General features: G+C 42.0%; 2 protein-coding genes across 2 annotated transcripts; one reads left to right on the forward strand and one right to left on the reverse strand.

Annotated features, from left to right (window-relative positions):
* The first annotated feature begins 6,561 nt into the window (after positions 1-6,561).
* On the forward strand, positions 6,562-8,496 carry LOC127946919 (uncharacterized). Its single transcript, XM_052543734.1, has 3 exons — positions 6,562-7,230; positions 7,494-7,609; positions 7,720-8,496. Exons 1-3 carry the CDS (start codon positions 6,888-6,890, stop codon positions 8,494-8,496), a joined length of 1,236 nt encoding a protein of 411 aa, XP_052399694.1. The 5' UTR covers positions 6,562-6,887.
* Positions 8,497-8,887: 391 nt separating this feature from the next.
* On the reverse strand, positions 8,888-10,651 carry LOC127947406 (uncharacterized). The gene is made up of 3 exons (XM_052544516.1): positions 10,415-10,651; positions 9,980-10,161; positions 8,888-9,659 (listed from the first exon to the last, which is right to left on the reverse strand). The coding sequence occupies exons 1-3, from the start codon at positions 10,563-10,565 to the stop codon at positions 9,186-9,188; spliced, it is 807 nt and encodes a 268-aa protein (XP_052400476.1). The 5' UTR covers positions 10,566-10,651; the 3' UTR covers positions 8,888-9,185.
* Between the last annotated feature and the right edge of the window lie 16,814 nt (positions 10,652-27,465).

The raw sequence follows: 27,465 nt of genomic DNA on the forward strand, positions 1-27,465 counted from the left end.
AGCATACATTTATTGACAGCTCAGCAAGCACAATTATAAATTTCTTTGGAAGGCCCCGTCCATGGTTCGTAATCCGAGGGTAGCGAATCTGCATTTCCTGCCTGAAGACGAAGGCAGGGGCGTAGCCAACCCCCAAAATTAGGTGGATTATGAGACATCCAGACGGGGCCAGCCATCGCCCCAAAAAAGTAGATGAAGTATACCCACCAGTTGTGAATCCTAAGGTTCCTGGAAGATATAAAAATAGAGTTAGCATGATCAGTATGATGACGTTAGATTAAACCTATAATAAAGTTTTTACAGAAATAGCCGAAATAGGCCAGACACAGACAGCCATGATAGGGAGACACAGACAGCCACAATGGGCCGACACAGACAGGCCTCGATAGACCATACATAAATAGCCACGATAGGGAGACAGACAGCCACGAAAGCCAGACACAGACAGGCCTCAATAGACCAACAGAAATAGCCACGATAGGCCAGATGCGGACAGCCACGATAGGCGGACACGGACAGGCCCCAATGGACCGAACATAAATAGCCACGATAGGCCAGATGCAGACAGCCACGATAGGCAGACACGGACAGGCCCTAATGGACCAAACATAAATAGCCACGATAGGCCAGACGCAGACAGCCACGATAGGCAGACACAGACAGGCCCCAATAGACCATACAGAAATAGTAGGGGTGTAACGATTCACTCGTTTTCTCGATGCATCGATTACAAACCCTGTCAATTCATATGCATCGATCTTGAAACATGATTTTTGAATCGCGATTTCAATGCTTTCAAAATGTATACACATTAAATTACTACACGCACAAATTAATGGAGACCTTGAAGGGTGTTCGTGAATCGTGCCTCTTATCAGTCCTTCACGTGCTCCACAGTTTACCGCCTGTGAGACTGTCACAGGATTGCGCTCGCGCTCCGTTCGTCTCTGACGCAGCTGACATGTGATCTACAGGACTCGTGAGCAGTAATGCTAACGTGAAGTAGTTTTACTTTTCTGTAGTTTGTCAATGGCTCTCTGCATCTTACCGACGGATTTACCGGAGCTGTCGACAGCTGTATTTATTGCATGGACGAACAGGAAGTGTCTAAATCATACGCACAGATCCATTGAATGATAAATGTTTTTAAACAACGCAGATGATCCGAAATTACGAAGGAAACTTTTAAAATTAACCACAGCATTAACAACAACCTTGAAATAAGAGCGTGAGATTTATCTGATAATCAGATGCATGAAAGTAGCGTTTGTTTCATTAGCAAACAGACATCTGGCGCGTTTTCTCTCAGAATCATTCGCTGATGGAGAGGAAAAGTTAAATAGAGATGAAGACGTTTTAACACTAAAAGAGAAGCGATCTCGCTCTCATAGACGTGCCAGGCTATATCTGCAGCTAAACTGAATAAAAGCAGAATGAACTGATGAAACTAAAAAAAAAAACCACAAACAATTTATGAATAATGCAGTGCTAATTGGGTCCGTGTATCTTTTGGTCATTGGATTTTCCTTTCAGAAACGGATATCAAAAAACTAAAAACAAGTGGTTATTTGATTTTTGTTTTAAAATAAAAAATTTAAAATTAAAATACAAAGCGTTTCTCTTTTTCAGTGTCAAAAAAAGATGAGCGAAATTTTAAAAATGATTTGAATTTCAATTTCTATTTCGGATATCAAAAAATAAAGTTACTTTAAAACAGAAACGAAAAAAAGGCCCGTTTGTTCATATTCCGAGACCGGATGTGGTTAGCACTCACGTGACAAGACCGCCACATTTGACAGAGTGACAGTGTGCTTAGGCCCAGAATAAAATGTCTTTGGAAACTTACTCAGTTATGATTTTAGACATGGCAAAACAAGGCCTGTCATCCACAGAAATCTCAGCGCAGATATCACAAGTAAATGGGGGAGCGAGAGGATATTCCGCAAGAAACGTGAGGAGATTTTGCAGTGAAAATGGATTAAGTTTGATGGGGCTCCCTGACGCACATTTGGAGTTGGATGTGGCAAAAGCTATAACCGAGGTATGATCCTGCTTTTTTTAACCTTTTACTAGAGAGAGAGAGAGAGAGAGAGAGAGAGAGAGAGTATATTAGATTTATTATTATTATTTTACTGTTGTTCATATAACTGTTTTATTGTGTTTGTATATATTATGTATATATATTTTATTTGTATATGCTTTGGCAACATTGTTTCAAAAAACGTTCATGCCAATAAAGCCCCATTGAGAGAGAGAGAGAGAGAGAGAGAGAGAGAGAGAGAGAGAACGAACATGTGATATGCACAGTATGTCCCGCATTTATATGTCTTATCAAATTTATTTGACTGGTATCTTTAATGCCCGTTTATTACGAATAGTACATAAATCCCAATAAATAGCCTCAGCCTTCCATTATTTATAAATAGTTTCTAAGTCACAGTTAATATAATCCTCACAACACTGATAAATTCTATAACACAAAAACGTCTTATTTCTTGATACACACATCAGCTGGACATGTATATTTTTTAATTTTCTAGACTGGACCTACATATGGAAGAAAGATGATGAAGGGTTATCTCGCTATGAAAGGAGTGTATGCTGCAGAGACATGAATTGGATCAGTGCTCAGAACCATGCATCAGCCATACCATGAAGCAAGACGTCAGGTCTATTACTCCTCTCTAATACATAATCAAATATGTGGAATTTATGTGTAAATATGAGATAATGTTTTTTTGTCTGTGTTTTTTTGCTGTTTAGCTGCAGTTACTTAGATTGTATAAGATTAAAAACTTACAGATATTTATAGTAAGCCTATAATCAGAACAAACCCCTAATTTTCATTTTATTTTTTTGACAGAGACACAAATAGACATTAGGTTATATTTGTAAAATATGCAGCCATATAGGACTAATGAGATTTTTTTGTGTGAAATAGTTATATCGTTTTCCTATCTCTCTTAGGGTGCCCGCAATCTCAACCCCATACCATATCAAGCTGATTACATGGGTCAAAAGGTTCATATGGACCAAAACGAAAAACTGGCTATGTTTGGGGTTACCCATGTTTTCTACAGCAAAAAGATTGTTGCTCATTCTACAATGCCTATAAAAAACAACCTTGCCATCTATGAAGATGTTTTCAGGTAATAGCAATTATTATTATTGTGGACACTAAAGAAAGTGCATACACATGGCTACCATTCATGATAGAATATAAAACATTGAACATCTACAGTATATTGTTATGAAGCCTATTAGACTGAGAGTAACTAATAACCGTTAAGTTTGAAAAGTTTTGCACAAAATAAAACACTTTTTCATCCAATAGGCCTGCAGTCCTTGCCTATGGTATGTGGGACCAGGTACGAGTAGATCATGGCAAGGAGTTTTATTTGACACTTTTCATGCAGGAGCTGCTGTCATCTCACCGCCATAATCAGGAGCGAAGGCCATATTTACAGACTTCATCCACAAAGGTACAGCTCAACAGTTTGTTTGGTTGCTTCAGCAATTCACTTGTATGCCTGTTTTTTTTAATTATTATTATTTTTGCTTCAGCAGCATACTGTTGTTTTGCATGCATGAGACAAATTGTCGTTGCTATTACTATGCTTTCCAAATTTTTGAGTTAATTAAAATTAACTATGGCTGAGAATGTTTCTTTTTAAAACCTGGTTCCAGCTTAATAAAAAACTGCTGCAGAAGCAGCTACATCCTATTTGTCTTCAAGCAGAATTCCTGGTAAAACTATAAATTTACTTGTTCGGTGGTCAATGTGCATAATGACTGCTGAGTTAATACATTTACTGGGAATTCTGCATGACCATTTTTCCTTGATAGACTAAGATTTATTTACCCACCAGAACACATTGACTGATGACACATCTTTGTTGCAAATTCAGAATCATATAGTTGAACGAATCTGGCCTGAAGTCAACAATCGTGTCAACTATCCACTGAAGGCAGCACTTATGGGGTTGGTGGATCAAGAGGAAATAGACATGAACGACAGCCTTGTGAGATATTGTGTGTCCAACCTTACTGGCCGCTTGTGTGAGATTGGTCTTACAAGGCTGGTGGAGACATGGAATGCTCATAGAATTCCAGGTGAAATTACGGATTACAATTATTACAAAAGGCATTCACAAGTTTCTATACCAACAGTATGGTCTTTATTGGAAAGGAAAAGGAGATCAAAGTGGCAAAGAGGAATTATTCTGAAAAAATAAGGACTCAGTTCACTTCCAACGACTCCGCATCAGTGTGGAAAAGTCTAAAGAACATCACCAATTACAAGACACCACCCCCCAGCACTGTAGAGAATCAACGACTGGCAGACGATCTGAACGAGTTTTACTGCAGGTTTGAAAGAACACCCATCACCTGCCCTGAACGCCTCCCCACACAACCATTCACACCCTTCACAACTCCTGCAACCAGCCCTGAATGCCTCTCCAAACTACCGTTCACACCATTAACAGCTCCTGCAACCCATCCTGAACACCTCTCCAATCAAGCACTCTCACCATTCACACCTCCTGCATCCCCTCTCTCCCCCACACCTGCAATTCAGATCAGCGAGGATGCGGTGCGCCAGGTCTTCCGGAAGCAGAAAAGGAAAAAAGCACCAGGCCCAGATTGTGTTACACCAGCCTGTCTGAAATCCTGTGCTGACCATCTGGCCCCCATCTTCACACAGATCTTCAACAGATCGCTGGAGCTGTGCGAAGTCCCTTCATGCCTCAAACGTTCCACCATCATCCCCATCCCTAAGAAAACCAAAATTACAGGACTAAATGACTACAGGCCTGTGGCTCTAACGTCTGTAGTCATGAAGTCATTAGAAAAACTGGTGCTGGCCCACCTGAAGGACATCACTGGGCCCTTGCTGGATCCTCTTCAGTTTGCCTACAAAGCAAACAGGTCTGTGGACGATGCAGTAAACATTGGACTGCATTATGTTCTGCAACACCTAGACAGACCGGGGACTTATGTGAGGATCCTGTTTGTGGACTTCAGCTCGGCCTTCAACACGATCATCCCAAACCTCCTCCTGCCCGAACTAAATCAGCTCTCCGTGCCCACCTCCGTCTGTCAGTGGATCAACAGCTTCCTGACAGACAGGCAGCAGCTAGTGAGGCTGGGAAAATACACATCCAGCACCCGTACAATCAGCACCGGAGCTCCCCAGGGCTGTGTCCTCTCCCCACTGCTCTTCTCCCTGTACACTAATGATTGCACATCTAAAGACCCCTCTGTCAAGCTCCTGAAGTTTGCAGATGACACCAAACTCATTGGCCTCATTCAGGACGGTGACGAGTCTGCTTACAGACAGGAGGTAAAAGAGCTGGCTGTCTGGTGCACTCTCAACAACCTGGAGCTTAACACCCTCAAAACAGTGGAGATGATCGTGGACTTCAGGAGAAACCCCCCTGCACTCCCCCCACTCACCATCATGAACAGCCCTGTGACTGCAGTGGAGTCATTCAGGTTCCTGGGCACCACTATCTCTCAGGACCTGAAGTGGGACATTCACACTGACTCCATCGTGAAAAAGGCCCAGCAGAGGTTGTACTTCCTTCGCCAGCTGAGGAAGTTAAACCTGCCACAGGAGCTGCTGAAACAGTTCTACTCCACCATCATTGAATCCATCCTCTGCACTTCAGTAACTGTCTGGTTCAGCTCAGCTTCTAAATCTGACCTCAGAAGACTACAGAGGGTAGTCTGGACTGCTGAGCGAATCATCGGTTCAACTCTCCCATCTATTCAAGAACTGTACTTATCCAGAGCGAGCAAAAGGGCTGTCAAAATCACTCTGGACCCCTCACATCCAGCACACTCCCTCTTTGAACTGTTGCCATCTGGTCGACGCTACAGAGCACTGAGCACTAGAACGACCAGACACAGGACCAGTTTCTTCCCTCAGGCAATCCATCTTCTGAACAGCTGATAATAACGGCGAACACACTACACTTTATATTTATATACACACACACTTTATTTATCTAACACACATACTTAGTATACACTTAAATTTTGCACACAATATATATGTACATACATAACTTCATTTTGTAATATACCTGCCTACAATTGTCATTTGTATATTGTCATTCACTATCTACTTATTTGTATTTTTTATTCTTTTATTATGTGTTTTATGTTCTGTCGCTGTCATTCTGTTGTACTGCGGAGCTTCTGTCACGAAAACAAATTCCTCGTATGTGTAAACATACCTGGCAATAAAGCTCATTCTGATTCTGATTCTGATTCTTTATTTTACAGGTAAAGGAACACCAAATGACTTGGCTGGCCGTGGGTGTCCCAAAAAAATCCAACAGGAACTGTTGCCTCATTCAGCTGAAGCAGCAGACCTTTACAGCCAACAGCTGTGATCATCACTGACCAGGCATTCAACTTTTGGAGTGGATCCATTTTCAAATGAACAGGACAAGATTACAGTTGAGAACCAGTTTGCCGAGCATTTTTCAGACATTTCAGAATTTTGTACTCTAGAGCAGTGAACAATGACTTTGCCCCATACAAACAGGCATTGCTCTGTCTTAAGCCTGGAACACACCAAGCCGACGCAGACGAACTAGTGGCAACGAAAACAGATTGCAGGATCGCCTCACGTCGGCAGCGTCTGTGTCCAGATTTGCCCTGACACACCAAACCGATTCTTGACACCTGACGGCCAACTAGCACGTCCGTTCTGCGCCTGCGTAGGAAATACCTTTCCGTACCAGCAGGTGGCAGTAGTCTTGGAAGTAGTTACTCAAAGCGGGAAACCGGAAGAAGCTACAGGGATCCAAACCATATACAAAGATCAAGCAAATCAGAGTCTCGCCATCCACAGACGGATTTGTGATTTTTTGGAAATGGCTGACAAGTTGCAAATGGCACTGGCGTTGTCAGCCCTTGGTATTTTGCTTGTGGAAAAGGAAAGAAATAATCGGACGCGAAAAATACGCAGAAAGCGCACTAAATGGGTGAAACCATGGATTCTCCAGAAACAGGCTCATGGGGCTTTCCCGAACCTGTGTAGAGAGCTGGAACTAGATGAAACCTCCGATTTTAAAAATTTTGCACGGCTTTTTCCGATTCAATTTAACACTTTAAAGGAACTTATCACTCCAATTATACAGAGGAAAAACACAAACTACCGGGATTGTATCTCAGTTGGGGAACGTCTGATGGTAACACTACGGTTCCTGGCAACAGGTAAGCAAGCTAAAGGTTATTCTTTGTTTTAACATTGCAGTACAACACCTTTTCCGTTGTGTACATTTTGGTGTATTATTAAACTTTATAATAGTGAAATGAAATTGATTATTACGGATGGCAATTGTAGCCTACCTGACAGGATACAGCATTTAAAATATAATAATATGATAATACATTAAAATTTGTTTTGTTCTTGATGATTAATTCTCGAAAATGTGTGGAAAATTGTTAATGTCGTTATGTGATTGTATTCTTTGCAGGAGAAAGCTTCAAGAGCCTTTCTTACCAGTTCCGAGTGGGAATGTCTACGATTCAGCAATTCGTTCCCGAAACCTGTGCAGCAATCTACCAGGTCTTAAAAGAGAAATACCTGAAGGTTTGTACACATTCGGACAGTGTAACATCCAAAAATGACTACGATTTATAAAGGGTCTGCCAAAAAAATAAATAAATAAAAAATATTATTATTATCTTGCTGTTTTTCAGTGCCCAGACACAGTGGAAGAGTGGCAGCGAGTTGCCATTGGATTCCAGGCTCAGTGGAACTTCCCAAACTGCCTGGGTGCTCTGGATGGGAAACACATCAACATTCGTCCCCCACCAGGAACTGGATCGACATTTTACAATTACAAGCGCACATTTTCCATTGTTCTAATGGCATTGGTTGACAGCAATTACAGATTCCTTTATGTTGATGTGGGCTGCAATGGGCGTGTTTCAGATGGTGGAGTGTTTGGTGGATGCTCTTTACAGGATGCTTTAGAGAAAAGAACATCGAACATACCTGCACCTGCACCACTTCCTGAATCTGACCAGCTGGCCCCTTACTGCATTGTGGCAGATGAGGCATTTCCCTTGAAGGAATATCTCATGAAGCCATATCCAAACCGCAGACTATCTGTTGAGCAACGCATATTCAACTACAGGCTTTCGCGAGCTCGGAGGGTGGTTGAAAATGCATTTGGCATCCTGGCAAATCGCTTTAGAGTTTTTCTAACTACCATTAATATTCAAAACACTGCCAAAGTTGAGGACATTGTGTTGGCTTGCTGTGCTCTGCACAACTTTCTGCGTACAGAGTGCTGTGAAGCATACATGGCAGCAATTGACCAGGAAGGACTAGATCAAGACCCCGGCCTAGAGCAGGCCTCTCTGCCACACACAACCAACAGTACTTCAAATGCCAAACAGCTCAGGGATAAACTGTGCCAGTACTTTAATTCAGACATTGGTGCAGTCCCCTTTCAATGGGGCAAAATATAAGACACTGAGTCACTGCAGTGTGCTCCAAAAGTGGGAATGAAAACGCTGTTATCTGTGTGTGTGTTTGTGTGTCTCTGTGTGTGTTGTGTAACTTTCAAGAAATAAAATCTATAATTTTCTAATTCAAAACACAAATTTGTATCTATTTTTTCATTGGTTTAAATGCATGTTGTTTGTGTGCGAGATTCTCAACTTCCTCTTTTATTTAAACTTCAGTTGCTTAGTCACGATTTGAGCACAGAAGAGCCTCCACACACACACACAAACAAACACACGTCTAACACTTCTCTATGCATTTGCAGTTTGTATTTTTTTTTGGATCTGATATTTGATATATTTTATCAAATGCTCTAATATGCTCGCAGAAGAATTTTGTGTTTCATGACAATGGTGGGAATTTGCTCAATAAAAGTCAGGATTTGACATAATTATGTCTTTTGTGATCTCTTTTTACATAAAGAATTGTGAATGCAAGTACCTTTTTACTAAAAGTCAGTGTTTTATTTTGCAATGTTCAGAACAATGGCCCAACAATTTGCTAGAAGGTAAATAATTAAAAAATAGAAGAGACTTTAAATACTAAATAGAATTGTACAAGCACTATAATACAACTATAATATAAATTACAAATGTACATGTACAACCTACAATATACTGCAAACATGATTACACTTTTGCAATGTAACACATTACAGGTGTGTATACTGATTGACAGATGCATCCAGTGAATGGTTGTGGCCCACTGAATATTTGAAAATGCAATCATCAACCTCATGCTGAAAATGTGGCAGTACATGTGGTGGCAAACTCCGCATTCTGTGTTCTAGATTTTTGCAGAAAGCTGAGATGGCATCATTGGTGTTTTCCTGTGATGCCAACTTTTCCAGAGTTTTGCCGATGGTTCGCATCAAGTATGTGGACTCCTCACTGGAGGATTCATCCTGCATCTTCCTGCGCTTCCCCGGAGGCTTTGGAGTATTTGGTTTCTGTCTAATGGCAGTGGACTCAGCTGTAGACTCCATTCCACAGATCGTGGATTCAGGCAAGGGTGTACTGGGCCGTAGCTCCGCCTCAATGAAGCTGGGCTCTTCATGGGTGCCAGTCCATGTGTCACTGTTGGTACCATCTGAGGGTGAACAGGAATCACTATCAGCCGAAGATTCCTTAAAAAAAAATGTAAAAGATAAAAATGTAAATGCAAATTATGTGATACCATAGTTTCTTACAACTGTTCACCAATCACCCATAACAATAACAATAACAGGGCAAAGCTACAACAATACCCTGCAAATTGGTGAAATGGCTCTATTCAGAAGCACTTTATGGCACATTTGTGGAAGATAATGGGACAAAAGAATTTAACGCCTTGTGTTAATATGCTGAGTTACATGTAAATAGACCCATCTGAAAAATCAGTGGCCACTTAAAAAAAAGCAAAAGGTTTTATTTTATTCTGAAAAAAAAAATAGATTTGGTTATTTACCCTGATAGGTAAATTTGAAGTGCTCTCATTCCTTTTTGTGTGAGGCTGTAGAAACTGCAGGCGGTTCAGGATCCATTGCTGCCTGCCAGTCTTCTGAGATCCAGAACTTCCTGAGGGTCCTTGTTTCTTATATCGCATGTACTGGGTTCGCAATGAATCCCACCGCTTCTTGAGCTCTTTCTCTGAGGGATAAGGTCATATTTTGTGAGCATTATGCCTTATTTGTCAGTTTCATGATTATTGTTAATGCCAAATTTTTACTTTTTTCTCTACTGTACGTACACTAGATGCTAACACATAATTATAATAACTGCCTGTTTTCCATTAACCAAATTATTTTTGTACACTCACACACGTCATTATTCTTACAATGGACCATTTACAAATAACAAACCAGTTTTCTAAAGACCTCGATTGCCAAAAAGAAAATCTTACCTGATATGACAAGTTTATTTTCGATCTCACGCCACATTTCAGCTTTCACCAATCGGTTGGAATAAGATTTTTCCGTGATGTCATACAAGGCCGGCCTTTCCTGGATCATGCTGATCAATGCATCTTCACTTGCCTCGTTCCAGACAGCCATATCTTTAAATAATCACGAATGATAATCACGAGAAATACAAACAAATGAGAGAGGCAACTATGTCCCCGTTGACTTCATTGTTTATATGCTCCGTCACTTCCGGTTTTTTTTCTAGCGTGCTGGTTCGCTGGTTGAACAGCCAATCAGAATGACCAGATGGCCCGACTGGCTGACAAGCTCCGACGCCGATTCAACATGTCAAATCGGCCATTACAAAGCCGACGAGAACCAATTTCAGCCGACAATGCGGAACACACTGAGAAGATTTGGTCGGTCGACGCTCGAAATCTGCCCGACGGCCGACCATCGGCTTGGTGTGTTCCAGGCTTTATAACCACAACTCAGCGCAATGTGTGAAAAGCCATTAGCTCTATTTAACTTGAAGACGGTTAACTTGAAATTCGTTTGTGTAAAAATTCAACATGTTACTCCTCTTCATAAAGGGATCTCAGAACAGAAAAAGTATCTGACAGACCATTAATTTCATATATGGTGTTGTTTGCAGTGTTCCCTCTACATTTTGCACAGTGCACAGAGGTCTCCTGCCACTGTACCACACATGTTTTGCAGCCAATAATGCTCTGGCAACACTCGGTGAAGACTGGCTCCTCGATGAATTCTAAAAGACAAAATGAGAAAAACTAGTCATTCTGTGTGTGTCCATATGACCTTAACTCTTAACCAGCACCCCCTATTTTTTGAGAATTTTCTGAAAATGACATAACCAACTACAAATGTCTGTAGCTCTTTAACCCTATAGTCCACATTCATAACTGGTCTTTTTTTAAACTAGACACTTTAAACTTTGTTACCCGAGAGTCATTATAATTCAAAGTAGCAAAGAAACAGAGTAAAACGAGGTAAACAGTTTACATGAAAGTTACTTACGATTTCTTTGAAGGAACTTAACTTAGGGAAACATTTATCAGACTTTTATGTTAAAGGCCTGAAAACAACAACAACGATCAAATAGAATATCTGGACCATGTTTTGATTCAAATTTGAGGATGAAACTCCCAGACCCAACAATTTAGTTTCTGTTAGCTTTTATTCATGAAAAGTAAAGGTGTCCTTTCTAAAAGGCCAAATGGAGAGCTTGCAATCGATTTTGGTTGGTTATTACTCCCATTAATCAAAACTTTGCTGACTAGGTTTGAAAACCATTGGCTTTTCAAACCTTTTAACTACTTGGAAACTTTTATGAATTTTATAATATTGTATATAATTGTCTCAATATTTTAATACGTTTTATTCAAGTAATGATAAAAAAAAAAAAAAAAAAAAAAAAAAAAGATTAAATAAATGTTAAAGCAGAAATAAGATAGCTTTAAAGTAATCTCTGGTTTCAACTCCCTCACTTTCATGCAAGCTCAGTCCTCTAGGCATTGAATTGTGGTAAATAGTGCTTCAGCAAGTGTACATCGGATTTAAACTCTAATTCAGAGAGAATTGTGAGTAAAAGTAGTAAACGAATATAGGGAATGATGTCATTCACTCAGATTTCGGACACCCTAAATAGTGCACTATATAGTGGATAGGGAGCGATTTCAGACACACCTTTTGTTAATGTATCGTTACACCATGGGTTGGAACACAAAGGTCTGCATTTGTACATGTAATTAATTGTAGTGGATGAGACATAGGTGACCATGGTTCGAAAATGTAATAATGCGTACGTGGAAAATTACAATTCTGGATCAAAATGGATTCAAAATAAGTGTACATGTGGGACAATGACTAGCTATTGTGTACTCACTCATACAAATAACACAGCAGAATCCTTGCTTGATGGTCTGTAGCTGTGAAGGAGTCAGGATCACTCTTTGAGTGGCAGCTAGATTGGTGAGCTCTCTGATTGCTGCAGTGATATCTGGTAAGGTCTGTGATGCCAGTACAAGCTCTTCTATCTTCTCAGAGACCTCTCCAATTCCGGCAGCATCTTCATCTTTTCGGCTATTACAAGGAAAAAACATAATAGATATATGCTGTTTGTGTTTTAGTGGTTTTGCTTGTGGTAACCAAATAAATCTTTGGCCCAACATTATAGACGCTACTAAAATACAGAAGCATTAATGGCCAAAGGATTGGCAAACCGGTGCTGATTTGAAATAAAGTTTCAATAGTCTGGACAACAAAGGTAAGGACAAATAAGTAAATAAACAATGCCTTTCAATATTTGGACAAATAAGAGAAATACGAATACTTAAGATTACCTCATTCTCCTCCTTTTAGAGCCCTGTACCTCCTGGAAGGCCTGTTCTTGTATAGCAAGAATCTTTCTTGCATTTTGTTTCCAGTACTGGGACCCTTTACATTAGGGGTGAAAACCAGAAAAAAGGTTAAATCATCATGAGTTATCTCATCCCCTCTAATTTTAAAATCACAAAAGTAAAGACTTAATAAAACAAAATTAAAGAGTTAGTTCACCCAAAAATTAAAATGTCAGTTATTACTCACCCACATGTTTTTCTAACCCCGTAAGACTTACTTTCTTCATCGCATCATAATTTAAGATTTTTATGATGACATCTTATAGCTAAATTACTCCTCAGTAGTGTAATAGATGGCCGAAACTTGCTCGATCAGAAAACGTATTAAGACATTGTTAAAATAGCCAAAGTGACTCCAGTGGCTCAACCATACGTTTATCAAGCAACGAGAATACTTTTTGTGTGCAAAAATAAACAAAATAATGACTTTACTCCACCATTCATTCTCTTCAGCATTGGTCGTGTGTTTATCTGGTGTTTTTACTTAGACAATTTTTAGTCTATGTGCGTAGAGCTTCTGGGTTGAACGTCACGCGCACCACTCAAATGACCTGTGTAGACCAATAGTGAGCCTGCGTGTAGACTATTCATACCTTATAAGTAATCTTAAATTATGATGGGACAAAGGAGGAAGTCTTATGGGGTTAAATCAACATGTGGGTGAGTAATAACTGAGATAATTTTCATTTTTGGGTGATTTAACCCTTTAATGTTTCTCACCAGTTGTGCCTTCTGACTCCAAAATTGCATTCCCCTGCACATCAGTCAATACCATTGGGTCATGACATCCAATAGCATCTTGAACTTTACCAGTGATCCCCTGAAGGGTAGCCTCAGATTCCAAAAACCGGACCACCACCATTCTGCTGGGACTCAGCCTCCCACCAACCACCTCAGCAAGAAAAACCGATCTGGAAGAACATCATATTAAAATAATCATTATGACACACACTGCATTCAGAATCCTATTTAATGTTAATAGTCTTATAGATTTCGTATATCAATAAAATGCACTCAGTTTGCTTTTATAGCACCTTTGGGTTAACTGGTGTGAGAATGTAACAATCTCTTCTTTGGAACAGGATCAAACAATACACAAAGTTCCATGTACATATTACTTTCATAACATTTTGCATAAGCTTGCTGACAGACACTGCAAAAACATAACCTCCCCCACCACTTTCTTGGCAGAGGTTATGAAAGTTAGGGGGCAAAGTTAAAATATAAATGAAAAGTACAAGTAGTATTAACTATTACACTACAACCACAAAGGAGGCAACTGGAGATGATATCATCATCAAATGTGATGGTGTTTTTCATTTATATCTAATTATATTTAAGACTTTCCCGTGGCGTCTGTCGTTGCTATGCAAACATGCACTGCGCTCTCCACAACGACCGTTTGCATCCCTGAAATTTATAAATCGTATCACAGTCATTTTAGAAGTTAACGTTACCTTTGAAATGTTTTAGAGGCAGTGGCTCTAAGGGGGGCTGAGGCAGCCCGCTGAGCAGATGATGATGGACTAGGATTAACGTTAGTAGCAGTTGCAGGTGATCGCATGAATGAAAAACGAGCTGTGGCATTTGAAGCTGATGAGGCGTCCTCCTCTTCACCGTGAACCTCATAGTGAGCTCTTGGTGTAAGGTCCAATGTACTAAAAAAACCAGAAGCTCCAGGAAAAATGGCCACATTTGCGTCGTCAGTCACATATAGACTATGTGCTGAGACCTGTCAAGAAATCAATTCAAGTCAAATAACCGCTAGTGTTTATTTCCAAACTTTTCTCAATTAGTGCTAATATTTTCCAGGGACTACTGAAAGGTTAACTTCTTAAAATCAGACACCACCATGTTTGCGTTAAAAGAGAAGTTTTAGGGTTTAGCCAGCGAACGTTAGTACGTTAGTTTAAAACACTTTTTACCTGGAAAATGCGACTTATTTTTTCTGCAGTCATGTCTTCTTCCCTTAAGGAGACTCTTTTATTGTTTCGAAAAACAACGTATTGCTCCATGTCTGCTCAATGATCACGCTCAATTAGCACATCAGTGACAGTCACAGCACGTAATTAATTGCTTAACAACTCTGTCAAATGTGGCGGTCTTGTCACGTGAGTGCTAACCACATCCGGTCTCGGAATATGAACAAACGGGACTTTTTTGGTTTCTGTTTTAAAGTAATTTTATTTTTTGATTTCCGAAATTGAAATTGACATTCAAATCATTTTTAAAATTTCGCTCATCTCTTTTTGACACTGAAAAAGAGAAAAGCGTTGTATTTTCATTTTAAATTTTGTATTTTAAAACAAAAATCAAATAACCACTTGTTTTTTGTTTTTTGATATCCGTTTCTGAAAGGAAAATCCAATGACCAAAAGATACACGGACCTAATTGACATTTATTACAGTACAGAAACTATAAAGTATATTTTCTATCTTATTCTGTGCAGAAAATTTAAATAATTACTAATTAAATGTAGCGTAGTATATAAAACAATCATAAAATTGCCATTAGGAAAAAAATATCGATTACAAATGATTGATTATTGTCCAGCAGTGTATTTGATTTATTACAGCTAATTAAAAGTAATTAAAAAAGAAGATAATTCCTTGTAAAAAAATAATAAATAAATAATAATAATAATAATAATTATTATTATTATTGTTATATAGGGTACATACATAAAATGATTGTATTTGACATTTCTGTCACTTCTGAAATTATGGCTACGCCCCTGGTGTGACAAAATGTTAGCTTATACATAATACTCTTTAAGCTCTTTTTTAAAAACTTGGCTTTCATACATTTTTACGTATGCCATGTCACATCATTAAACTAGCATTTAACAATGGACAAAAGTTTTTTTTTTTTCTAACCTATGGTTCTCTAACCATAAATGCTACTGTAATTTGCCCCCTTTGAATGCACTTAAAGAATGCAGAATCTAATCATTATAATCGAATCGAATTTAGTTGTGAATCGAATTGAATCGTTCTAAATTTGCAAAAATCGTTCTTGAATCGAATCGAAAACCTATGAATCGTAATCGAATCGCTGCCTTGCCAAAGATTCTGTCACGGTTCATAGATACATGGTGTCATCTTGTTGTCTGTGTGTAGGTTGCGGGGTGTATCACCTGATTGTTCTGTGTGGGCGTCGCCGCTGATTACTGATCAGCGGCAGCTGCGGCTTATTACATCTTGCCTATATTAACGCCTTGTCTTTCGTCTCATGTTGGTCAGATCGTTGTTTGGAGTCCTGGTGTTGTTGTGTCCCTCGTGTAGTGTTCCTGTTCTGGATTTCTTGTTGCTGTTTCCTGTTGCCTGTTAGTTCCTGTGGAGATTCGTTCTGGATTACCTCGTTCATCACTTCAGCCACGGTCACTTCACGGACTCCACTCACCACGAACACCAGCGCTCATCAAGGTCCCTGTGTTGCCATCTCTCCTGCTGCTTGTATGTCTTGTCAATTCCTGAACATCTGACTCTATCTGTGGAAAGCTCTCATTAAAGAGATATTAACTTGCATTTGCATACAGTCTTCTTTTCCGTGACAGAACGATCTGACCGTCATCATGGATTCAGCGAGTTCAGTGGCTTCAGTGCCTTCAGAACAACAGGACATCTCGGAGCCCCGCCTCCCCGTGCCACAGACTTATTCCGGTGAGCCTGACTTTTGTAGAGCATTCATCAAGAAGTGTTCTCTCCACTTCACTTTACAGCCCCGTACGTTCGAGAGGGAGGAGTCCAAAGTGGCATTCGTACTCACGCTTCTCACGGGGAAGGCGGCGCTGTGGGGAACGGCGGTTTGGGAGAACCATGATCCTTGCTGCTCCTCGTTCACGGCACTCGCCGCCGAGATGAGGAGGGTGTTCGACTGTGCGGTGGCAGGCATGGAGGCCGCCCGGAAACTCACCGCACTCAAGCAAGGCAACCGCACGGTCGCTGAATATGCCATTGAGTTCCGCACCCTCGCGGCGGAGTGCCGGTGGAACGAGGAGGCGCAGTAGGACGTTTTCCTGCATGGGCTGGCTGATCGCGTCCACCGTGAGATCTACACCCTGGACTTACCTGAGACTTTTAATGGCCTGGTAGAGCTAGCATTACGTGTCGATTCACGCTTTCGACGAGTGGAGACTATGGAGGAATCTGGAGAACGAGGCAGCGGTCTTCGAGCCAGTCCGGTGGATGCGGTCAGTCCACCGTCCGATCCTGAGCCCATGCAGGTGGGGAGAGCATGGCTTTCCCGGGAGGAGAGGGAACGGCGGATGTCCATTGGCCTTTGTCTCTACTGTGGAACATCTGGTCATCTCGTTAAGAACTGCCCGGTAAAAGACCAGGCCAGATAGTAAACTCGAGGCTACTATCGGGCGGGATCTCTGCCGAGAAGTCCTCATCATCTACCCTCCTTCCGGTAAGACTGAGATGGGCCACCAATGACGTCACCTGCAGTGCACTTCTGGATTCCGAGGCCGAGGGCAATTTCATGGATTATAACTTCGCTCAGCATCATGGCATCTCCACTTCCTCCCTCGAGCACCCCATCTCCGTCAGCACACTCAATGGACAGTTACTACCTGCTCTCTCACACATCACGGATTCCATCACACTCATCACCTCTGGTAACCACTCCAAAGAGACTCAGTTCCTTCTCATGGACTTTTTTCAATTCAATTCAATTCAAGTTTATTTGTATAGCGCTTTTTACAAAATAAATCGTTACAAAGCAACTTTACAGAAAATTATGTTTCTACAATATTTAGTAGTAGCTAGTAGTTTGTGCACATTTGACAGGATTTTAGATAAAAATAATAATAATAATATAAGACGTAGTCAGCTAGACGATGAACTATCAATGTTATTATATGATTCAGTGACACATTTAGCAAAAATTGTTAGTTCTGTTTGTTGATTCAAGGTAGCATCATCTGGGGTCCTCTGAGGGTCAGCATAATCTCTTCTCAGGTGTTCTGGATCCAGACTGGAGCTTGTTTAAATCCTAGTTACCACGGGATGTAAATCCCGTGGCGAAACATAGAAACAAAATACAGACATCATTAGCATAGCTGCTGATCCAACAAAGTAAAATTAGTTTAACCCAAGTTAATGAATAAAAAAGCACCTTTGAACAGATGCAACTACACTCACAATTAAAAAGATACATTATTCGAATGCTTGGCGAAAGAGATGTGTTTTTAATCTAGATTTAAACAGAGAGAGTGTGTCTGAACCCCGAACATTATCAGGAAGGCTATTCCAGAGTTTGGGAGCCAAATGTGAGAAAGCTCTACCTCCTTTAGTGGATTTTGCTATCCTAGGAACGACCAAAAGTCCAGCGTTTTGTGACCTTAGGGTGCGTGATGGGTTGTAACGTGGTAGAAGGCTAGTTAGGTACGCTGGAGCTAAACCATTTAGGGCCTTATAGGTAAGTAATGATAATTTGTAACTGATACGGAACTTAATAGGTAGCCAGTGCAGAGACTGTAAAATTGGGGTAATATGATCATATTTTCTTGACCTGGTAAGGACTCTAGCTGCTGCATTTTGGACGACCTGTAGCTTGTTTAATGACGAAGCAGGACAACCACCTAGAAGTGCATTACAATAGTCCAGTCTAGAGGTCATGAATGCATGAACTAGCTTTTCTGCATCAGAAACAGATAACATGTTTCGTAGCTTGGCAATGTTTCTAAGATGGAAGAATGCAGTTTTTGTAACATTGGAAATATGATTTTCAAAAGACAAATTGCTGTCTAATATAACACCCAGATTTCTGACTGTAGAGGAAGTAACAGTACATCCGTCTAGTTGCAGATTGTAATCTACAAGATTCTGTGTAGTGTTTTTTGGTCCAATAATTAGTATCTCTGTCTTATCCGAATTTAATTGGAGAAAATTGTGTGTCATCCAATCTTTTACATTTTTAACACACTCTGTTAGCTTAGATAATTGGGAAGTTTCATCTGGTCTCGTTGAGATATATAGCTGAGTATCATCAGCATAACAGTGGAAGCTAATTCCGTATTTTCTAATAATATTACCAAGGGGCAACATATATATTGAAAATAGAAGGGGACCTAGGACGGATCCTTGTGGCACTCCATATTTTACTGATGATAAATGAGATGACTCCCCATTTAAGTAAACAAAATGGTAGCGATCGGACAGGTAGGATCTAAACCATCTTAGAGCCTGCCCTTGAATACCTGTATAGTTTTGTAATCGATCTATGAGTATGTCATGATCTATGGTGTCGAACGCAGCACTAAGATCAAGTAAGACTAGAAATGAGATGCAGCCTTGGTCTGACGCAAGGAGCAGGTCATTTGTAATTTTAACAAGTGCAGTTTCTGTGCTATGGTGGGGCCTGAAACCTGACTGAAATTCTTCATACAGATCATTTTTATGCAGGAAGGTGCTCAATTGAGCAGACACAACTTTCTCTAAAATTTTAGACATAAATGGAAGATTTGAAATAGGCCTATAATTTGCCAGTACACTAGGATCTAGTTTTGGTTTCTTAATAAGAGGCTTGATAACCGCCAGCTTGAATGGTTTTGGGACGTGTCCTAAAGTTAACGACGAGTTTATGATATTGAGAAGCGGTTCTTCGGCTACAGGTAACAGCTCTTTCAGTAATTTAGAGGGTACAGGATCTAATAAACATGTTGTTGGTTTAGATACAGTGATAAGTTTATTTAGCTCTTCCTGTCCTATGGTTGTAAAGCACTGCAGTTTATCTTTGGGTGCGATGGATGAAACTGAAGTGTTAGACGCTGTAGAATCTCCATTCGCTATTGTATTTCTAATGTTATCTATTTTATCAGTGAAGAAATTCATAAAGTCATTACTATTTAACGTTGGTGGAATATTTGAATCAGGTGGCGTCTGGTAATTTGTTAACTTAGCCACTGTGCTAAATAAAAACCTTGGATTGTTTTGGTTATTTTCAATGAGTTTGTGTATATGCTCTGCCCTAGCAGTTTTTAGAGCCTGTCTATAGCTGGACATACTGTTTTTCCATGCAATTCTAAAAACTTCTAAGTTAGTTTTTCTCCATTTGCGTTCAAGACTACGAGTTAATTTCTTGAGAGAGTGAGTATTACTGTTATACCATGGTACAGTACGTTTTTCTCTAACTTTTTTCAATTTGATTGGGGCAACAGCTTCTAATGTATTAGAGAAAATAGTGCCCATGTTGTCAATAATTTTGTCTAATTCGTGTGTATTTTTGGGTATAATTAGCAGTTGAGATAGATCAGGCAGGTTATTTGCGAATCTTTCTTTGGTGGCTGGAACAATAGTTCTGCCCAGACGGTAACGCTGCGACATATAGTTAATATCAGTTATACGCAGCATGCACGATACAAGGAAATGGTCTGTAATATCATCACTTTGAGGTACGATATCTATAGCAGTAAGATCGAGTCCATGCGATATAATTAAATCTAGTGTATGATTAAAACGATGAGTGGGCCCGGTGACATTTTGCTTGACTCCAAAGGAGTTTATTAGGTCAGTAAACGTAAGTCCTAATGTATCATTTGCATTATCAACGTGAATATTAAAATCTCCCATGATTAGCGCCTTATCAACTGTAACTAGAAGGTCTGAGAGGAAATCTGCAAATTCTTTTAGGAATTCTGTATACGGCCCTGGTGGTCTATACACAGTAGCCAGAGCAAGAGATACATTAGATTTCTTTTGCATGTCTGACAGAGTAACATTTAGCAGAAGTATTTCAAAAGAGTTAAACCTGTATCCTGTTTTCTGGGTAACATTGAGAATATCACTATATATTGTTGCAACACCCCCGCCACGACCAGTCTGACGGGGCTCATGCTTATAACAGTAGTTTGGTGGAGTAGACTCATTTAGACCAAAATAATCATTTGGTTTTAGCCAGGTTTCAGTCAAGCAGAGTAAATCAAAACTATTATCGGTGATCATTTCATTTACAATAACTGCTTTTGGTGCGAGTGATCTAATATTTATGAGCCCAAACTTTAAAAATTGTTTTTGTTCATTTACTTTACATATTTCTGGTTTAATAACGATAAGATTTTTTTTAGATCCTACATTATATTTATATTTTGACCTCACTATTCGGGGAACAGACACAGTCTTAATAGGTTTTACAGCGCAAGTACTTTTAGCATTTAAGCGGTTGGAGCAAAACTCATCATAATGCTTATGAGAATTGTCTTACTAGTCACATGGAGCGAAGTGTCCTGGAGATGCTGTCAGAGAGAAGCTCCGGTCCAATTCTGCTGGGGTGTAATCCATCAGCGCGAAACAGTCTAGGACGCTCCCAGAAAAGATTCCAGTTATTAACAAATAGCAGTTTCTGTTCTTTACACCATGACAACAACCATTCATTTAAAGCAAAAAGTCTACTGAACCTTTCGTGTCCTCGTCGATACGTGGGCAGTGGTCCTGACACGACGATCGTCGCCGCGGGCGTCGTGCTGCGAACCGTCTCAATCAGGCTCCTGAAGTCCCTCTTCAGCGTCTCCGTCTGCCGCAGCGTGGTGTCGTTAACTCCGGCGTGAAGCACGACCGCTCTGGGGCTCTCGCCGTCCTTCAGGATCGCGGGTATCTGCGCAGAAACATCGAGAACACGAGCACCAGGCAAACAATGAGTGTGCACTTTACCTTCGGCTAACGTAGCACTTACGTGTCGGACGATGGAGTCTCCGATGATCACAGCGTCGCGTCCTGTCTCGCGGAGGGGAGCGAAGCGGTTCTGGATGGAGATCTCGAAGGCAGGAGGGGGAGAAGTAGTCGCCCGGGACCCAGCTCGCGTCCTCCGCTGTGGATGCACCCAGGGTCCGTGGTGTCCCGGCGTCGCAGTGAAGGACATCTGGGAAGATCGCGTCCTGGGTGCACCGGGCCTGCGCAGAGAAACACACGGAGTAGACGTGGTGGGACTGTTAACAGTACGCTGTATACTTACCCCGGACTTGTGAGCGTCAGCCCGGGATGATTCCAGCGCGGCTCTCCGCTCTCTCAGCTGGGCCTGCTTCTGTTCCAGGTCGCGAATCTGCTTCCCCACGGCCTCGAGCTCGAGCTGCACAGAGTGGAGACATTCATCCGCCATTAAAGCAAGCAACAGTGAGTACAGCAGTGGTAATGTGTGAGAATAGAGTATTAGCAATGTAAGCGCAGTTAGCAGCAACCACGCTTGCTGATGCTAACTGGCTAAAAGCTAATAGCGGACCCGGGAGATCAAGATAAAACTAGTGATAGCGAGGCGCTCTGATTGTTTTTGTTGTAGAATACAATAGAGGATATATTCACGCGTTATATAAACGGAAACAATGATGTATAAAATTGATTTTTAAGTTAAAAATAGTAAATGAAAAGAATATAGTGACGGAGCTCAAACGTAGTACAGCCGTCAACAACAGATCCACAGATGAATTAAGACGTTAACTTGTTTAATGTGTCTGACACTCCCTCGGACTCACCTCACGCTCCCATCATCCTGGGCCATCCCTGGCTCAGGAAGCACAATCCCCGCATTAACTGGATTCTGGGTACTGTCACTGAGTGGAGCACCAGTTGTCATAAGTCTTGTCTTTTGTCTGCTTGTCCCACGGTGTCTTTTTCTGTTTTGCAGGATGAGACTGTGGATCTCTCTAACGTGCCCATGGAGTATCTCAACCTGAAGGAGGTGTTCAGTAAGCCCCGGGCTGCTTCTCTCCCTTCACATCGTCCCTACGATTGTGCTATAGACCTAGTGCCTAAGGGCAGATTATACTCTGTCTGTTCCCGAGAGGGAGGCCATGGAGAAATACATTTCTGATTCTCTGGCAGCCAAGCGGCTGTTAGAGAATGGTCTTTTTTTCAAGGCGGAGAAATGTGAATTTCATGCACAATCTGTTTCCTTCCTAGGGTACATCGTCTTGTCTGAGGGAATTCGCATGGATCCTGACAAGGTTAAGGCTGTGGTGGATTGGCCAAGTCCAGATTCCCGTAAGGCCCTACAGCAGTTTCTGGGGTTCGCCAATTTCTACCGCCGTTTTATTCGCAACTTCAGCCAACTAGCCGCACCTCTGACTGCCTTGACCTCCCCCAGAATGGCCTTCAGGTGGTCAGATGCAGCCGAAGCTGCATTTGCTAAACTGAAGGGTCACTTCGTTTCGGCTCATTCTGATTGCCCCTGATTCCTCACGTCAGTTCGTGGTGGAGGTCGATGCGTCAGAGGTGGGGGTAGGAGCAATTCCTTCCCAGCGGACTACCTCCGATAACAAGATGCACCCTTGCACGTTTTACTCTCACCGTTTATCTCCCGTGGAAAGTAATTATGATATTGGTAACAGAGTTGTTGGCGGTCAAATTAGCGTTAGAGGAGTGGCGTCACTGGTTCGAGGGTTCGGGGGTGCCCTTTATCGTTTGGATTGATCACAAGAACTTAGAGTATATACGATCAGCTAAAAGGCTCAATTCCAGGAAGGCTCGGTGGGCACTTTTTTTCGGTTGTTTTGATTTTACTCTATCGTACCGCACCCGGGCTCCAAGAACATCAAGCCCGATGCCCTTTCTCGTATTTTTGGTCCGTCTGAACGCCCGTCCACTCCCGAGTGTATTTTTCCTGGGACATTAGTGGTCTCCACTCTGACATGGGAGGTCGAGTCGAAGGTCCTAGCGGCCTTAGAAGGGGTAACGCCTCTGCCCGCATGCCCACCGAACCGTTTATTTGTGCCGGATGAGTTAAAGTCCTGCGTCATTAAGTGGGGTCATTGCTCTAACATAACTTGCCATCCAGGGGTTAATCGAACCAGATGTTTGGTCAAGCAATGGTTCTGGTGGCCAGGTATGGCTCGCGACATCCGCGATTTTGTTTTGGCTTGCTCGGTTTGCGCCACTGGTAAGACTTCCAACCGTCCTCCAGATGGGTTACTCCAACCGCTGTCTGTCCCTTCGAGACCCTGGTCCCACATCGCGCTAGATTTTGTCACCGCCCTCCCACCCTCCCAAGGGTATACGGTTGTTTTGACCGTTGTGGACCGGTTCTCGAAGGCAACCCATTTCATACCCTTGGCCAAATTACCCTCTGACAAGGAGACAGCAGTCGCTGTCATTGACCACATCTTCCGGATACATGGCCTCCCGGTGGATGTGGTTTCTGACAGGGGGCCCCAGTTTGTGTCCAAATTCTGGCAGGAGTTTTGTAAGTTGCTGGGGGCAACGGTTAGTCTTTCCTCTGGGTTCCATCCCCAGACCAATAGTCAGACCGAGAGAGCCAACCAGGATTTAGAACGTATGTTGCGACGTTTGGCGTCCAAGAATCCTTCATCCTGGAGCCAACAACTCTCTATGATTGAGTACGCACATAACTCGTTACCAGTGTCTTCTACGGGCCTCTCCCCGTTTGAATCTAGCTTAGGTTACCAGCCACCTGTTTTTCCCAGTCTGGAATCCGAAGTTGCGGTCCCCTCTGCCCACGCCTTTGTCCAAAGGGTGCCGCCACACCTGGATCAGAGCCTGTGAGACTCTCTTGCAGGTGAGGGCGCACACCAAGGCTAAGACCGATCGCCACCGGTCAAAGCCACCCGTATACGTCGTTGGTCAAAAAGTGTGGCTTTCTACTAAGAATATTCCGCTCCACTCCGTTGCTAATAAACTTGCTCCCAAGTTCATTGGCCCGTTTACTTTCACTAAAATCATTAGTCCAGCGTACAGGAGGATTCATCCCGCCTTTCATGTTTCCAAAATTAAACCAGTTTTTCACTCTCCGCTTAATCCGCTTGTCCCGGTTCCTCCACCGCCGCAACTCGTAGACGGGGAACCAACCTATTCGGTTAACCGTATTCTGGACTCGAGGTGGAGGGGACGTGGATTCCAGTACTTTGTGGACTGGGAAGGTTACGGTCCGGAGGAGAGCAGTTGGGTACCTGCCCGGGACATTCTGGATCACTCCCTTATCGATGATTACAATCGACAGGTAAGGGGTGGTGGGAACACCGAGAGGCGTTCCTAGGAGGAGGGGTACTGTCACGGTTCATAGATACATGGTGTCATGTTGTTGTCTGTGTGTAGGTTGCGGGGTGTATCACCTGATTGTTCTGTGTGGGCGTCGCCGCTGATTACTGATCAGCGGCAGCTGCGGCTTATTACATCTTGCCTATATTAACGCCTTGTCTTTCGTCTCATGTTTGTCAGATTGTTGTTTGGAGTCCTGGTGTTGTTGTGTCCCTCATGTAGTGTTCCTGTTCTGGATTTCTCGTCGCTGTTTCCTGTTGCCTGTTAGTTCCTGTGGAGATTCGTTCTGGATTACCTCGTTCATCACTTCAGCCACGGTCACTTCACGGACTCCACTCACCACGAACACCAGCGCCCATCAAGGTCCCTGTGTTGCCATCTCTCCTGCTGCTTGTTTGTCTTGTCAATTCCTGAACATCTGACTCCATCTGTGGAAAGCTCTCATTAAAGAGATATTAACTTGCATTTGCATCCAGTCTTCTTTTCCGTGACAGATTCACAGCCCTAAGAAATAACCATGATAGGCAGACACAGACAGCCACGATAGACCGTACAGAAAAATAGCCATGATAGGCAGACACAGACAGCCTGGATAGACCGTACAGAAAAATAGCCACGATAGGCCAGACGCAGACAGGCCTTGATAGACCATACATAAATAGCCATGATAGCCAGACACGGACAGGCCTCGAAAGACCAACAGTAATAGCCACAATAGGCCAGACACAGACAGCCACGATAAGCAGACACGGACAGGCCTCAATAGACCGTACAGAAAAATAGCCATGATAGCCAGACACGGACAGGCCTCGAAAGACCAACAGTAATAGCCACAATAGGCCAGACACAGACAGCCACGATAAGCAGACACGGACAGGCCTCAATAGACCGTACAGAAATAGCCATGATAGCCAGACACAGATAGGCCTCAATAGACCGTACAGAAATAGCTAGGATAGGCCAGACACAGACAGCCACGATAGGCAGACACAGACAGGCCTCGAAAGACCGTACAGAAATAGCCACAAAAGGCCAGACATATACAGGCCTTGATAGACCATACAGATATAGTAACACCACCACCAGTAATTGCATGAATTTACCTGATTAGTTACAGGAGAGCTTGCTGAGCTTCGAGAATGGTTTTTGAATCAGGTCTGATGTATGATTTAAATGCTGAGGAAGACCATCTGCCCATGATCTTAATAGCTGATGTAGAGATCCCTCGTTCAGCTGATGAAGTAGCTGCCCCAATTCTGAATGAATGGCCAGTATAGAGAGAGGGGGATAGACTGCAGCTTTTGAGAACAGTGGTTAAGTGAGTTCTAAAACAGGCCTTGGAAAGGGGTGCTCCGTTAGGTAAAATAGAGAGTGGTGCGTTTTTAGAAGTTCTAGGTCGGATTTTAAGAAATTTCACCATGCAGAGAAGGTACAGAATTTATTATTATTAATATACTGGGGCGGCAGTGGCTCAGTGGTTCATGTAGGTTGTCTACAAACCGGAAGGTTGGTGGTTCGATCCCCGGCTCCACCTGACCAAGTGTCGAGGTGTCCTTGAGCAAGACACCTAACCCCAGCTGCTCCCGACGAGCTGGATGGCGCCTTGTATGGCAGACACCGCTGTCGGTGTGTGAATGAGTGAGTGGATGGGTGAATGTGAGGCAAAATTGTAAAGCGCTTTGGATGGCCATGTGGTCTGTTGAAAGCGCTATATAAATGCAGTCCATTTACCATTTACCATTTATTGATTTTAGAATTTGTTAAGGTGACACCAGAACCTTGCACATCGGTTTTTGATTGCTTGAGGAAGAGTGTGAAGAATTTAGGTCCGAATCATGGATCTGAAAGGAAATGCCGCGAGCAGGATCAAATTGATTAGTTTTGAAGTGAATTCCCCTGGACGCATAAACCCGTAGAAGCCAGATAAAACACTGCCTCGAGAAGAATATTGAGGTACTTAGAAAGAAGGCCATAGCCGATGGAAGTAATAAATTTTTGCAATATGGGCAGGGTAATAGGCAGACGTTTGTCTTTAATTTTGTTGGAAGATTTAGCTAACCCCTTAAGTAGTAATAGAACTAAATATTCAGAAAAGGCTTTGAAAATTAGGATTATAAATTTTAGCATAGAATTAGATGCTGGCAAGGAGTCTGCGAATAGAGACATTTTAAGATTGCGATTTTTTTTTTTTTTTTTTTTTTTTTTATTAAAGACGAGAAAGGAGCAAACAGTCAAAATTAGAATAGGAAACACAGAAATCTGGAAGGAAAACATTAGAAAGCGGACCATGCAGACGTGTAGGCTTGATTGTAGAGGGAGCAACGCCTTAGAAATGTTATTTCTAGTTGACGTAAGCAGGTCGTTTAGTTTAGTATTATGTCTGCTAACGGAGGGCAGATTGAAGAATCCAGGTTGGCTGAGGGGCACAGCTGTCTGGAAGTCTAAAATGTAAAGTGAAAGCCGCAACAGCCGATTAAGAGACAGAATGAACCAACACCAATAGATGCGCGAAATAAACAAGCCTTGATTGTAGCTTAACCCCTTAACTGTCACCCCCCATTTTTTTTAATTTTTTTAATTAAGGCATTAAAGTGCACTATCCGAACTAAATTGCTGTAATTTATGAACACTTGCAATATAAA

Source organism: Carassius gibelio, chromosome A25 (genome assembly GCF_023724105.1).
Source record: "Carassius gibelio isolate Cgi1373 ecotype wild population from Czech Republic chromosome A25, carGib1.2-hapl.c, whole genome shotgun sequence".
NCBI classification, from domain to species: Eukaryota; Metazoa; Chordata; class Actinopteri; order Cypriniformes; family Cyprinidae; genus Carassius; species Carassius gibelio.

Excerpts from the sequence above, each read along its gene's own strand:
- LOC127947406 (XM_052544516.1), bottom strand. The coding sequence starts at position 10,565 with ATGGCTGTCTGGAACGAGGCAAGTGAAGATGCATTGATCAGCATGATC. Across the intron at positions 10,162-10,414 it reads AAATAAACTTGTCATATCAG|AGAAAGAGCTCAAGAAGCGG; the intron begins GTAAGATTTTCT and ends CTTATCCCTCAG. Across the intron at positions 9,660-9,979 it reads CTTCAAATTTACCTATCAGG|GAATCTTCGGCTGATAGTGA; the intron begins GTAAATAACCAA and ends TTTTTTTTTAAG.
- LOC127946919 (XM_052543734.1), top strand. The coding sequence starts at position 6,888 with ATGGCTGACAAGTTGCAAATGGCACTGGCGTTGTCAGCCCTTGGTATT. Across the intron at positions 7,231-7,493 it reads ACTACGGTTCCTGGCAACAG|GAGAAAGCTTCAAGAGCCTT; the intron begins GTAAGCAAGCTA and ends TATTCTTTGCAG. Across the intron at positions 7,610-7,719 it reads TAAAAGAGAAATACCTGAAG|TGCCCAGACACAGTGGAAGA; the intron begins GTTTGTACACAT and ends GCTGTTTTTCAG.